A 16,059-nucleotide genomic window follows, 5' to 3' on the forward strand; every position below is an offset into this window, starting at 1 on the left:
AATCCCTTCATCACATACACCACATGAACTTACTGATAAGTATTCCAACAATGAGAGGCCATGGTAATTTTGTAAGGGGAGATCCAGATGTCCATTTGCAGAAATTATGGAAGATACAGGAACATGCTGAACTGTACTGTGTGTATACAATGAGCAAAACTCGGATTGAAGGAAACATCACAGGACAAACAGTCCAGGTTATTTGACAGAAAAATAGTCCTTGCTTTGCCTAATATATATAAATTTCAATTACCAGAGTTTATTTAAATCACACCAGTCCCTCGACAACATGGTTCAAATTTCAATTACCATGGTATTATTAACTCTGAGTAACTGCATGAAATATAAACTCCCCCGCCATCTCCTTGGTTCACAAACCACTGCAAACATCAGTGATGCACATCATGATCAGTGACCAATCATGACATTCTTTGAAAGTCTGTCAGTGATGTGTCACTGTGCAAAGACAGCAGGTGGAAACGTTGCCTCTCTGTCTCTAAGTGATGAATTTACAGAAGAAAGTGAAGGAAAAACAAAAACAAAACAAAAGTGATAATGCTGGAAGTGAAATTCAAATGAAAGATAAATGAAGTTATACGAGAAATAAGTGACCACGGGCATGTCTGACACTGCTGCCATCAAGGCTCTAGATACACAGACAGAGGAACTTACTAAAGAGGATCTTATCAAGGAGTGGAGTTGGGATAAAAAGGATGAAGATGTCCCAGAGGAAGTGACATTGGCAAAAATTTCACACTAAAGGAAGACTGGCAGCTATGTGGTGACACTGAAAGAGCAAAAGGTAGAATGTTGAAAGCTGATCCAAAATTAGAAAGGAGTATGAAAATTCACCACCACATAGAAAAGATGTTTGTATGACATCATAAGTTACATGCTGAGGGGGCAAGCACTGTTCAAATTATAAATTTTTATCCTAAATAAAACACTGTTAATGTTTCTAAATGCTTTAGTGTACTAAGTAAATATTGGTTTTATTTTTTTCTGTTTCCATACACATTTATAACCAACAGTAAAAGAGATTTCTGGGTTTTTCTTTCTGTTTTTCTTCTTTCCTCTTTTTGAGACAGAGTCGGGGAGACAGAGTCTCACTCTGTTGCCCAGGCTGGAGTGCAGTAGCATGATTATGGCTCACTGTAACCTCAAACTCCCGGGCTCAAGCTATCCTCCCACCTCAGCATCCTGAGTAACGGGGACTACAGGTGCATGCCACCATGCCCAGCCAGTTTTTCTTTTGTATTTACATATAGAGAGACAGGGTCTTGCTATGTTATCCAGACTGGTCTCAAAACTCCTAGCCTCAAGTGATCCTCTTGCCTCGGCCTCCCAAAGCACTGGGATGACAGGTGTGAGTCACTGTACTCCACCAAGAGTTTTTAACGTTTTGACAAAAATATTTAAAGGTCATGGAACAAGCTAAATTTACACCATCAAGACCACTCTGCATGGTTTCAGCTTGCATGGTCACTTTACGGTCCAGCCCTACCATGCAAAGTATGGACTGTCTGTATACCATAAAAATAAGAAAGAGATAAAAGAAAAATCCGGAAGAGACAGGTCTACCCAGACAGTGAAGTAGAACAGAACTTAAGGACTACTATTTTTATTTCACAATATAATACTACAGCTAAATAGTCATCTTTTCCTTCTCCATCATGTCTTCCCTCTAAATAACAAAAAAATAAGCAAGGATGAAACAAAGATGCCAATTACCAAGAATGGATAATTACTAAGAATTTATGTTCCTCATTTCAAAGTATTTTATCTTAAAATCTATACATCCTAAAAGCAGAGATAAAATATGCTTTTATTCAATTTATGTATAGACTAAATATTTAGCTCAATATTACTTTGTATTAACAAGGGATATGTTAATTGTGGGGAAGGAGATTATAAAAACTTATCTCCATTAATGCTATACACTGTAAATGACCTACCAAATAGCCACTACCATTGACAATAAAACTGCTATTTTGTTTGGGAAGACAATGTGTCTATCCTCAAGCCATGAACTATGAGATGGTAATTATGACAACTCATCCAATTTCCTAGGCTCCTTTGCAGCTGGAAACAGCCATGTGACTGAATTGTGCCCCTTCTCAACTACTAAGGAGAAGTTTATTGAGGGAGATTCCAGAAAAATTTTGTATCCCAGATAAAAAAGGAAAATACATCTGGCACTTCTCCCTCTTTGCCATCCTGCCTTACTCTCACCTTGAATGCAGATGTGACATCTAAAATTTCAGGAGCCATATCACATCCATGAGGCAAAGGTATAAGAAAAAGACCCAAGAGAATACCAGATATGTTAGCCCTAGCATCATCAGAAACCTAAACTAATGCCAGCAACCAACCACCTCCAAACTTATTGCTATGTGGCTAAGGGCCAGAGAGCAAGGGGACAAATATGCATTTCTTAAATCACAGTCAGGTTTTCCATTGTTTGCAGCCAAAAGCATTCCATGGATTAATAATTCTTACTTTAAACTAATCAAATGTAAGTATAAATGGTCAAAGACTAAAGAAAACAAGAGCGCTCTAATTTATAGAGGTAGAATACCAAGCAGAATAAAGTCTTCTGGCTTTAATTTGTATTTCTACTTGTACTGTGATAATGTTTGTATAATCGATTACTTTAAAAGAAAAAAAATCAATGCAATAAAAATATCCCAAATTTATCTAGTTTTTTTTTCACACTTTAAATTACAGGCATAACTTGGAAATATTGCAGGTTTCGTTCCAGACCACCACAATAGAGCAAATATTACAATAAAGTGAGTCAAATAAATATTTTGGTTTCTGAGTGCACATAAAAGTTATGTTTACACTTTACTGTAGTCTATTAAGTGTATAATAGCATTATGTTTAAAAAAAATGCATACCTTAACTTTAAAATAATCTATTGCTAAAAAATGTTACTCATCTGAACCTTTAGCAAGCAATTCATAATCTTTTGGCTGGTGAAGGGCCTTGCCTCAATGTTGATGGCTGCTGACTAATCAGGGTGGCAGTTGCTCATACATGAGATGGCTGTGGCAACTTCTTAAAACAAACTAATAAGGAAGTTTATCACATTGAATGACCCTTCCTTTCACCAAAGATTTCTCTGTAGTACATGATGTTACTTGACAGCATTTTACCCACAGAACTTCTTTCAAAACTGGATTCAACTCTCAAACCCTGCCGTTGCTTTATTAATAAGCTTACCTAATATTTTAAATCCCGGCTGGGCACGGTGGCTCATGCCTGTAATCCCAGCACTTTGGGAGACCAAGGTGGGTGGATCACCTGAGGTCAGGAGTTCCAGACCAGCCTGGCCAACATGGTGAAACCCCATCTCTACTAAAAATACAAAAATTAGCCAGGCGTGGTGGCAGGTGCCTGTAGTCTCAGCTGCTCAGGAGAATTGCTTGAACCTGTGAGGCGGAGGTTGCAGTGAGCCAAGATCGTGCCACTGCACTCCAGCCTGAGCAACAGATCAAGACTCCCTCTAAAAAAAAAAAAAAAAAAAAAAAAAAATTATAAATCCTTTCTCATTTCAACCATACTTTCAGCATCTGCATCCAGAGTAGATTCCATCTAAATAAATCACTTTTTTAATTTATCCACAAGCAGCAACTCTTCACCTGTAAAGTTCTATCATGAGATTGTAGCAATTCAAGCCACATCTTCAGGCCCTACCTCTAATTCTAGTTCTCTTGCTACTTCCACCACATCCACAGCGACTTCCTCCACTGAAGTCCTGAATCCCTCAAAGTCATCCATGAGGCTTGGAATCCAAACGCCTATGAATGTTGATATTTTGACTTTCTCCCATGAATCACGAATAAACACAACGGCATCTAGAATAGTGAGTCCTTTCCAGAAGGTTTTCAATTCACCTTGTCCAGATCCATCAGAGGAATCACTATCTATGGCAGCCCTAGCCTTACAAAATGTCTTTCTTAAGCAATAAAGACTTGAAAATTGAAATTACCCCTTGATTCACAGCAAGCATAATGAGGATCTTGGTGGCATATAATTCAAATGAAAGGAACAGAGGCAGATGGTACACCAAAAGGTATTCTATTAGCTTTGGGTATTTAAGGTGCTATTGGCATCAAGTAATAGGTTTTATGGTGAAAATGGAAAGCATTGGTCAATCTGAGCCCATTAAGTTGGAGATGGGTTAAGAAAGTTACTGATTTCCACTGCCTACTTCTACCACCAGAAAGCCCCATTTCCCCAGCTCTACTCTTTTAGTAAATGGCAAATATCCAACTGCTCAGCTAAAACCCTTAAATCCTCTGCTCAGCTAAAACTCTTAATTCCTCTCTCTTTCTTGCCAATAACTATTGGCATCAATATTGTCTTTCTAGAAACCCTCAAAATATTTTCTGGATATATTCACTTATCGTCATCTCCATCCCTATCACCTACAGTCCAAGGTGCCATAATCTCCAAACTGCAATGACTTTGTAACTAGTCTCCCAACTTCTACTCTTACCTCCCCCTTGGACTGATTATTCACATAGTAGCCCATGGAGAACTTTGCAAAATGTGAATAAGAAAGCACTGTTTCCCTACTTTAAACTCTTCAATGGCTAGCCATTATTCTTGAATAAAATTCAAGAATAAAATAAATAAAATTCTTGAATAAAATAATTGAATAAAATTCAAACTCCTTGCCATGATCTACCAGGTCCTAAAGGAGCTAGCCCATACCAACTGCTCCAGCTTCATCTCATACTATTCTCCCCTTGCTCACTGATTTGGGCACACTGACTCTCTCTCTCCATTCCTGTAATGTGCCAAACTCCCACGGGGCCTCTGCACATGCAGCTCATTCTGCCTGGAACACTCTTCCACTGAGTCTTCATAAAAGCCACTCATTTTTTAGATGTCACCTCAAATGTTATCTCCTCATAGGGGTCTCCGTTGATCATCCTATTTAAAAAAGTCTTCATTCAGACTCTCACATCCAAGTTACTCTATATCACATCATTTTGTTCTTCTTTTTTTCCTTCATAACAGTTACCAGAATAACTATCTTAATTATATGCTAATATGTCTCTTTCTCCTAAAATGTAAGGTCTCATTAGAGCATGAGCTTCCTCCATCTTGTTCACCATTATTTTCTTACTACCCAGTTCAGTACCATTTCCTGAATGGAAAACTGAACTACTTGTATAATTCCAGCTGAAGATATTCTCCATGAGATGCAGTGAAACTCCTATATATAAAAATCCTAACCTGATCTCCACAAAAAGAATGGTATGAGAATTTCACAGCAGCTTTATTCGTAATAGTAAAAAACTGGAAAAAAAATCAAATGTCCATCAACAGGAAAACGGATAAACAAATTAATGTGTATTTATATTAGGAAATATTAATCAGTAATAAAGAATAAATCAGTGATACAATGTCTAATAAAAGCTTTCTGTGAAAGAAGCCAAACAGAAAAGAGTACATTCTGTATGATTCCATTTATATAACGTTCAGAGCAAGAAAAAGCATTTACTGTAATAAAAATCAGCCTTTTAAAAATCAGTGGCTGCCTTTAAGTTGGAGACTAACTGGAAAGCAGCATGAAAGAACTGGAAATATTCTATATCTTGATAGGTATATGGTTTACATGGGCATATATGTTTATAAAAACTGATTAAATCATTTACTCTATGCAAATTTTATTACAATGTTTTTGGTGTTTTTTTTTTTTTTTTTTGAGACACGGTCTCACTCCATCACCCAGGCTAGAGCACAGTGACATGATCACGGCTCACTGCAGCCTTGACACCCCAGACTCAGGTGATTCTCCTACCTCAGCCTCCTGAGTAGCTGAGGGTACAGGTATGCACCACCATATCCAGCTAAATTTTTGTACAGATGGGGTTTTCCTTGTTGCCCATGATGGTCTCAACTCCTGAGCTCTAGTAATCCACCCACCTCGGCCTCCCAAAGTACTGTGATTACAGGCATGAGCCACTGCACCTGGCCTATCATGAATTTTTAAAAAGGCAAAAAAGTCCTAAATTCATTCACCCACACATCACATCCAATGCAGAAACCCAAGAAATAGACTATCCACCATCATATCAAGATCTACTTATTAATTTGTTCATCTGCCTTCTAAATTCTTACACTTTGCCGGCAGAAAATTAAAAAGGTTTGTACCAAACTGACTGTCTCGTGGCAACACACCAAGAAAATATCTATCACTACAAAAGATGATGTATTGTGCATTCATGCATAGGTAAACCATATGAAACTATGACGCAAAGGACAAAACAGTATATAAGCCATTACAGAAGAACTAAACAATAAAGAATATTGATGAATGCTAAGGTACATCACATGACTATGTGACCTGGGACACCCATCATGAGCTGTATGCTAAGAAACCCCTAAGCCACAGGCTGAGCAAGAATGTTGTAGTTTTCAACTTCTTTCTATCCCTAAAAACGTCTGAATACAATATGTATATTTTCTTATACTTACACTCTACTCCCTAAACAGTCATGTTAAGAATCACTATCAGGAGCTGTAAGAACCAAAACAGTAGCCACGAGCCAAATGTAGCTATTCAGAAATTAAAATGAGGCAAGGACAAATGGAAAGCTGAATTTTTAATTTTATAAAATTTTAATTTTCTAATATATTAAACTATTAGAAAGATTTAAGTATACCTGTAATAACTTGCTATGTAAATTTACTATTTCACAGTAAATTTTTATGAAATATAAATACAGATCAAATATATCTAATAAAAATTTAGTGTTATAATTGAGATGTGGAAAACTCAAACTGGTTCTGAAGACTTAATACTAAAAACGATAATGTAAAATAGCTCATTAATAATTTTTCCCTGATCATATTCCAAAGTTATATTTTAGATCCACTGGTTTAAATAAAATATATTAAAATTAATTTCCCTTGTTTCTTTCTACTTTCTTTTTCTCTTTTATGAGCCTAATATTATGAACATATTTTTAATGTAGCTACTGAAAAACTTTAAAGTACATATGTGACACACATTCTATTTCTACTGAATTGTATTGTCCTAAAGCTTGTATCTAAATGCAGAAGATATATCATTTGATACATTAATTTGAATATTTCAAACACCACCTGACCTTTTCACTTGATTGTCTTCTTTTCTTTAGTTGCATAAAATCTGTTTCCACCCTTTCTGCCAGCTCTAGTTTCCTCTTGTTTCTTTTAAATGCAGCTAAACTGAATCCTATAAAATAAAAATAAAAAACATTAAATATAACATTTAAGAAATATTGGGGCAATGGGTCAAATAAGATATCTGAAGAGCCTTCCCAGAAGAAAATCCTTCAGTATGTTAAATTAAGGGTTTAAAAAGTCTTTTCAATGTATACAGGGATAGTAGGAGAATAAGAGAAATAAATTAAGATTTTAAAATTAAGAAAATGGTCAAACCCAGAGAAACAAAGGAGTCCTGAAGGCAGATACTACCCTCAGGGCATCTGTTGATGCAAGCCTCCTCCAACTGTCGTTTTAAAGGTCTCTGCGCAAAGGAGGTAAGAGATGAAACTTGGGCACAATGCAGTATGAGAAAACACACTGGAGATTATCCACAAAGAAAGGAGAAAGTCTCAATGGTTGATATTCCCAGTGAACGGGCGAATGAGAAAAAAGCCACCAGGCACCAAAAAATAATAAAAAGTAAATAAAACATTTTTTAAACCAGAAAACTTGCAAATCTCAGCTTTGGTTCTAGATGTAAAGAGGAAACATCTCCCTAGAAATTTCATGACTAATGCGGGCATTTAGATAGACCTCGAGTAGAATTCTTATTACCTGTGAGACCCCAGGGTAAAAAAGTGATCAACAGTGCTTCAAAGGGCCTCCAAACACAAATGCAAATACTCCCCAGAAAAACAAACTGGCCTTGACTTACCCAGACCTCAAAGAACTCCCATGTTTCAATCAACATGTGCTCATAGTTTTAAAAGGAAAATTCATAAAACACATAAGAGATAAACTACCAAGAATAAAAGCCAGCCGAATATCAGAAAGCATAACCTGACCTGCAAAAATCTCAGATACTGGAATAATCAGATACAGAATATAACACACGTTTATGCTCAGAGAAAGAAAAGAAAGACATCAAAAACAGGATTAAGCAGCAAGATGATAAACTGACTAGGCTGAACTGAAGAACAAATAGAGCTTCAATCAATCAATCAATAAAATAATCAAAATTTTAAAACTTGATATACAAATTTTAACAGCCAATTAGATCCAGCTGATAAGAGAAATTACAAACTGGAACACAACACTGACAAAGTTATTGAAGTTTTCTGATAATGGCAGACTAAGTTATTCAGAGTAATTATCCACAGAATATTCCTAAAAATGTTGGGTAAAATATTTAAAATACCACCTTAAAAGCATTCAAAACCTTAGAAGCACTAAGCTAAATTCTTGGGTAAACTGAGGACTAAAGGTATTATTGCACTGTGAACATTTGCCAACACTAGCACACTTGCATTCGACTAAATGGCATCAAGGAGAGGGATACGTCAAGCCCAAAGCCCATTAAGAGTACAGAGTTTTATAGGAGACATTCCCCACAATAAACTGGGAATTTAAAGGGCTAATTCTCTTAAGAGTAAAGCTAATCCATAACTGAGTCCATTACTCCCTCTATCTCAAAAGCAAATGCATGCAGGCAATATTGTCCCAGATTACAGCAGAGCATGAGACCGACAGAAGGTGGGGGGAGAAAACAGGGAGAAGGTAGAGAAAAAGAAAGAACAAAGTATTCGAAAGAGGTGGGGAAAGAAAACTATCTCTGAGAAACTTTTGGTCTCATGGGGCCCTTGCATAGATTTACAAATATACACACTGTACAGTCCCAGAAGGAAAAGAGAGAAAGAGAAGATGGTTACTTGAAGAAATAATAGCTGAAAACTTGCCAAATTTGATGAAAGATATGAACACCCAAGATATAAACACCCAAGAAGCTCAAGGAACTCCAAGTAGGAAAACTGAGAGATCCATACCAAGGCACATTATAATCAAATTGTCAAAGGCCAAAGACAAAGAGAGAATCTTGAAAAGCAGATTATCACCTACTAGGGATCCCCAATAATATTATAAGCAGATTTCTCATCAGAAACTTTGGAAGCCAGAAACAGTGGGTTGATATATTCAAAGTGCTGAAACAACAAAAGCATCAACCAAGAACCCTGGAAGTGGCCAAACGATCCTTCAAAAATGAGGGGCAAATTAAAATACTCTCAGGTAAACAAAAACTGAGATAGTTCATTTTTACCGGACCTACCCTGCAAGAAATGCTGAAGGAAATCCTTCCGGTTAAAATGAAAGAACCTTAGACAGAACTCAAACCTGTAAATAAATAATGATCTCTGATAAAGATAAATACATGGACAACTGTAAAAGCTAGTCTTATTGTAATTTTGGTTTCTAACTATGCTTTTTGTTTTCCACGTGATTTTATTTTATTTATTTATTTTTGAGACAGTCTCCCTCTGTCGCCCAAGCTGGAGTACAGTGGCACAATCTGGGCTCACTACAACCCCTGCCTCCCAGGTTCAAGCAATTCACTTGCCTCAGCCTCCCAAGTAGCGGGGATTACAGGCACATGCCACCACGCCTGGCTAATTTTTTGTATTTTTAGTAAAGACAGGGTTTCACCATGTCGGCCAGACTCGTCTCAAACTCCTGAGCTCAGGTGATTCGCCCGCATCAGCCTCCCAAAGTGCTGGAATTACAGGCATGAGCCACCATGCCTAGCTTATTTTCTACGTGATTTAAGAAATTAAAGCATTAAAACACTATCAGTCTGTTTTGAGACAGACAATGGGAAAAGATACAATTTTGCAAAAGAGGGTTGAGACAGAGCTGTATAAGAACAGAATTTTTATTTGTTATTGAAGTTAAGCTGGTCTAAATTCAAATTAGAGTGTTATAATTTTAGAATGTTAAATGTAATCCCCATCGTAACCACAAAAAAAAAATAGCAAGAAAATATACACAAAAGAAAATGAAAAGAGAACACAATAAACCAAGTAGATCTAAAAGATATACATAGAACACTCTATTCGACAACAGAATTCACATTCTTCTCAAGTTCACTTGGGACATTTTTCCAAAATGTCCCATTTGTGTGTGAGCACAAATCAAATCTCAACAGATTGTAAAAGATAGGTATTGTACAATGTATCTTCTCCAACTACAACAGGATGGAGTTAGAAATCAATGGTAGAAGAAAACTGGAAAATGCACAAATTGTGAAAACTAAAATACAGAAAGAAATCACAAAGGAATCAGAAAATCCTTAGATAAGAATAAAAATTAATACACCAAAACTTACAAAGTACATCAAAAGCCTTATGAAGGGAAAATTTTATGGCTACAAACACATTAAAAAATAAGAAAGATTTCAAACAACAACCTAGCTTTAAAACTTAAGGAACTAGTAAAAGAAGAATTAAACCCAAAGCTAGCAGAACAAGGGAAATAAAGATCAGAGTGGAGATAAATAAAATAGATAATACCAAAAAAATAGAGAAAAACAAAACCAAAAGTTAGTTCATGGAAAACATTAACAAAATTTAAATCTTTAGCTAGATTAACTAAGAAAAAAAAAGACAAATTACTATAATCAGAAATCAAAGTGGGGACATTACTACTGATTCTTCAAAAATAAAAAGTATTATAGGCCAGGCACAGTGGCTCATGCCTGTAATCCCAGCACTTTGGGAAACCAATGTGGGTGAATCACTTGAATACAGGAGTTCGAGACCAGCCTGGGCAACATGGTGAAACCCTGTCTCTATAAAAAATACAAAAATTAGCCAGGCATGGTGGCATGCACCTGTAGTCCCAGCTACTCCAGCAGCTGAGATGGGAGAATCGTCTTAGTCTGGGAAGTCAAGGTTGCAGTGAGCCATGTTTGCGCCACTGCACTCCAGCCTGGTCAAGAGCAAGACCTTGTCTCAAAAAAAAAAAAAATTATATCTCTATATACATATATGTGTGTGTGTGTGTGTGTGTGTGTGTTGTGTATGTGCATACATGCGTATGTATGTGTGTGTGTATATACACCTATGTGTGTGTGTATATACACCTGTGTGTGTGTATACACACACACATACATACGCACGTATACACATACACAACACACACACACATATATGTATATAGAGATATAATTTTTTTTGAGACAAGGTATATATGCATATATATGTACACACACATATAAATAAGAGAGTTCTATGAAAAATTGTGTACCCAAATATTGAATGGCCTAAATGAAATTAACAAAGTCCAATAACACAAAACCTACAAGACTGCATCATGAAGAAATAGAAAATTTAAATTAACCCATAACTAGTAAGGAGATTGAAGCAATAATCCAAACTCTCCCAGCAAAAAAAAAATTCCCAGACTTCATGACTTCACTGGAGCATTCTACCAAACATTTAAACAACAAACACCAAAAACATTAACGAAGAGGAAACACTTCCAAAGTCATTCTATGAGGCCAGCACTATCCTAACACCAAAACCATACAAAGACAGCATAAGAAAGCTATCAACCAATACCGCTTATGAACGTTGATGCAAAATTCCTCAACAAAATACTGCCAAACCAAATGCAGCAGCATATTAAAAGGATAATACACTATGACAAAGTGCAATTTATTCCTAAGAAGCAAAGGTCGTTCAACATATGAAAATCAATGTTATACACCAACATTAACAGGATGAAGGGAAAAAGCCATATGTTTTTTTTTTTTTTTTTTTTAACAGAGACAGGGCCTCACTATGTTGCCCAGGCTGGTCTTGAACTTCTGGCCTCAAGTGATCCTCCCACCTCAGCCTCCCAAAGTGCTGGGATTATAGGCATGAGCCACCCCACCCAGCATGATCATAAATTGATGCACAAATAATCATGTTATAAAATTCAAAATTCTTTCATAGTAAAAACACCAAACCAGAAATAGAAAGAAACTACTTCAACATAAAAAGGCAAAATATGAAAAGCCCACAGCTAACATCATATCTATGGTGAAAGACTGAAAGCTTTTCCCCTAAAATCAGAAACATGACAAGGATATGTACTTTTACCACTTCTAGTACTAGAAGTCCAAACCTAATATTAGAAGTACTAGAACTAGAAGTCCTAGAAGTACTGGAAGTCCTAGCCAAGGCAATTAGGCAAGGAAAAGAGGTAAAAGGCATTCAAATTGGAAAGGAGGAAATTATACTTGATCTTATACTTGGAACATTCTAAAGATCTCCAACCCCGCCTCCCAACACAAACACACAAACCCATTAGAACTAATAAATTCAGCAAAGTTGTATGATACAAAATCAACACTCAAAAATCAGTTGCATTTCTATAAATTAACAATGAACAATTTAAAAAGAAATTAAGAAAGCAATCCCATTTACAATAGCATCGAAAAGTATAAAATGCTTAGAAAAAAACTAAAATCAAGGAGGCAAAACACTTGTATGCTGAAAACTACAAAACATTGCTGAAAGAAATTAAAGACGTTAATAATGAAAAGACACCCAGGTTCATGAATTGGAAGCTTTAATATTGTTAAGATGTCAGTACTACTTAAAGCAATCTACAGATTCAGTGTAATCCCTAACAAAATCCCAATAGTGTTTTGTTTTTTTTTTTTAAGAAATAGAAATATTAATCCTAAAATTCATGTACAATCTAAAGGGACCCTAAATAATCAAAACAATCTTGGAAACAAAAAAAAAGTTGGAAGTCTCACTTCCTAATTTCAAAACTTACTGCAAAGCTACAGCAATCAAAACAGTATGGAGGCTGGGCGTGGTGGCTCACACCTGTAATCCCAGCACTTTGGAGGCTGAGGCAGGCAAATTATTTGAAGTCAGGAGTTCAAAACCAGCCTGGCCAGCATGGTGAAACCTCATCTCTACTAAAAATACAAAAAAAAATTAGCCGGGTGTGGTGGTGGGCACCTGTAATCCCAACTACACAGGAGGCTGTGGCAGGAGAATTGTTTGAGCCCGGGAAGCGGAGGTTGCAGTGAGCACAGGATCGCACCATTGCACTCCAGCCTGGGCAACAGAGTAAGACTCCATCTCAAAAAAATATATATATATATATGGAAATGGCATAAAGGCTGTTACACGGAAAAATGCAATAGATTAAAGAGTTCAGAAATAAACTCTCACATATATGGTCAATGATTTGACGAGGGTACTAGCACCATTCAATAGGGAAACAACAGTCTTCAACAAACTGTGTTTGAAAGATTAGATAACCACATGCAAAAGAATGTAGTTAGACCCCCACTTTATACTATATAAAAAAATTAATTCAAAATGGATCAAAGACCTAAGTGTAAGAGCTAAAACTATAAATCTCTTAGAAAACGACATAGGGGAAAGGTTGGATATAACACCAAAACACAGACAATAAAAGAAAAAAATAGATAAAAATTTAAAAGACATAATGGAGTGAAAGACACAATCAATGGAGTGAAAAGGCAACTCGTGGAATGGGATAAGATATTTGCAAGTCATATCTGATAAGTGTTAACATCCAGAACATATGAAGAATTCCTATATCTCAACAAGAAAAACCCTGATTGAAAAATAGGCAAAGGAGTAGGATATATATTTCTCTAAGAAAGATATAAAAATGGCCAATAAGCACATGAAAAGACACTTTAACAGCATAATCATTATGGAAATGCAAATCAAAATCACAATGAAATACCAACTCACAGCCATTAGGATGCCAACTATTTTTTAAAAAGTAAAGGAAAGAACAAGTATTGGTAAGGGTATGGAGAAACTGGAACCCTGGTGCACTGTTGATAGAACATGAAATGGTGCAGCCACTATGGAAAACAGACAATATGGTGGCTTCTCAAAAAATAAAAATAGAATAACCATGTGATCCAGCAATTCCATTTCGGGGTACCCAAAAAAAATGGACAGCAGGGACTCAAACAGATATTTGCATAGCCATGTTCACAGTAGCATTATGCATGACAACCAAAAGGTAGTGTAACCCACGTATTCATCAGTGGATGAGTAGATAAACAAAATGTGGTATATACATACAATGAAATATTATTCAGCCTTAAAAAGAAATTCTGACACATGCTACAACATGGATGAACCTTGAAGAAGTCATGCTAAGTGAAATAAGCCAATTACAAAAGGACAAGTACTCTATGATTCCACTTATAAAAGCAGAATTCATAGAGACAAAAATGAACTAGCCAGGGACTAAATGGAAGGTACATGGGGAGTTACTGCTTAATGGGTACAGCTTTGATGTTACGAGATGAAGAGGGTTCTATAGTTGATGGTACTGTTAGTTCCATAACAACAAGAAAATATTTAAAGCTACTGAACTATACCATTAAAAATATTTAAGATGGTAAATTTTATGTTATGTGTATTTTACCATAATTTTAAAAAGAACTACAAAAAAAGTACAAGAATGTTTACAGAAGCTTTATTCATAATAGCCAAAAATTGGAAACAACCCAGACATAAATGGGTAAATGGCTAAACAGTAGTAGTACCTCCATACCATCAATACTCAGGAATGAAAAAAAAACAAGCTATTGATAAACACAACCTGGATGTTATCTCCAGAGAGTTGTAGTGAGGAAGGAAAAAAAAAAAAAAGCAAATACCAAAAGGTTACAGTCTGTATGATACCATTTATATTACATTCTTGAAATGACAAAATTATACAAATGTAAAATATATTAGTGGCTATCAGGGGTTAAGGTGGGAAAGAAGATAACATCACTGATTATTAGAGAACTGCACATCAAAACCACAATGAGATACTATCTCACACCAGTCAGAATGGCTATTATTAAAAAGTCAAAAGATAAGACACTGGTGAGGTTGCGGAGAAAAAGTGCTTACACACTGCTGGTGGAAGTGTAAATTAGTTCAGCCATTGTGGAAAGCAGTGTGGTAATTCATCAAAGAGCTAAAAACAGAACTACCATTTGACCTAGCAACCCCATTACTGAGTATATACCCAAAGGAATACAAGTTGTTCTGTCATAAAGACACATGCATGCATCTGTTCACTGCAGCACTATTCACAACAGCAAATACATGGAATCAACCTAAATGCCCATCAATGGTAGACTGGATAAAGAAAATATGGTACATATACACCATGGAATACTATGCAGCCATAAAAAAGAGTGAGATCATGTCTTTAGCAGGAGCACGGATGGAGATGGAGGCCATTATCCTTAGCAAACTAACACAGGAACAAAAAATACCGCATGCTCTCACTTATAAGTGGGAGCCAAATGATGGAAACACATGGACACACAAAGAGGAACAAAAGACAGTGGAGCCTAACTGAGGGTGAAGGGTGGGAGGGGGGAAGAGGATCAGGAAAAAATAACTAAAGGGTACTTAGCTTAATACCTGGGTGACTAAATAGTCTGTACAACAAACCCCTGTGACATGAGTTTACCTATATAACAAACCTGTACATGTGCCCCTAAAATTAAAAGTGTTTGAAAAATAGGTATTAGGAAAATAAAATACAGAAAATGTGAAGGAAGAAATTATCCCCAAATTTTCTTTTAATTTCTCCAAATCTGAAGCATATAAATGTCCAGACTTAATGTGCAAAATGAGCACTCAACATAAAGAATTAAAAAAAAAATGCCCCAAGATGCTTCATTGTGATCATCAAAACATGGGAATTAAGAGCTTCCTTCCAAAGAGAAAAAAATACACCACAATATTTGTGAGTCTTGCATAATAATAGCAAGACTGGAAACCAGATGATAAGAGAACAATTTCCTCAAAAACCTAAGGGAAACTGATTTTCAGTCTTGTATGTACTGAATAAAGAATAAAACAAGGAAGAAAAACACATGAGATCCAGGAAACAGAGAACCTGATACTGGAGAGAGGCGAAGGAGATCACAAGGTGAAACAAGGCACAGTCCAGGATGGCAGCCACACAGCAGACCTAGTAAGACTCGAGACTGGAAGGGGCCAGGTGGCCTGTCTC

General features: G+C 36.2%; 1 protein-coding gene across 5 annotated transcripts in view; it reads right to left on the reverse strand.

Moving 5' to 3' along the window:
- Positions 1-16,059, reverse strand: part of TASP1 (taspase 1) — a 254,970-nt gene that overhangs the window by 167,837 nt on the left and 71,074 nt on the right. For 4 of the 5 annotated variants that reach the window (XR_008674671.2, XM_019017568.4, XM_055373530.2 and 1 more), the window contains one exon: positions 7,131-7,237. The exons of the other annotated variant lie outside the window; for it this stretch is intronic. Coding sequence is in view for 3 of the 4 variants with exons in the window: in XM_019017568.4 (XP_018873113.2) it covers positions 7,131-7,237 (107 nt within the window). In the remaining variant the exon portion in view is untranslated. The remainder of the gene's footprint in view (positions 1-7,130; positions 7,238-16,059) is intronic. 5 annotated transcript variants of the gene reach the window in all.

The sequence above is a fragment of the Gorilla gorilla genome, chromosome 21 (genome assembly GCF_029281585.2).
Source record: "Gorilla gorilla gorilla isolate KB3781 chromosome 21, NHGRI_mGorGor1-v2.1_pri, whole genome shotgun sequence".
Taxonomy (NCBI): Eukaryota; Metazoa; Chordata; class Mammalia; order Primates; family Hominidae; genus Gorilla; species Gorilla gorilla.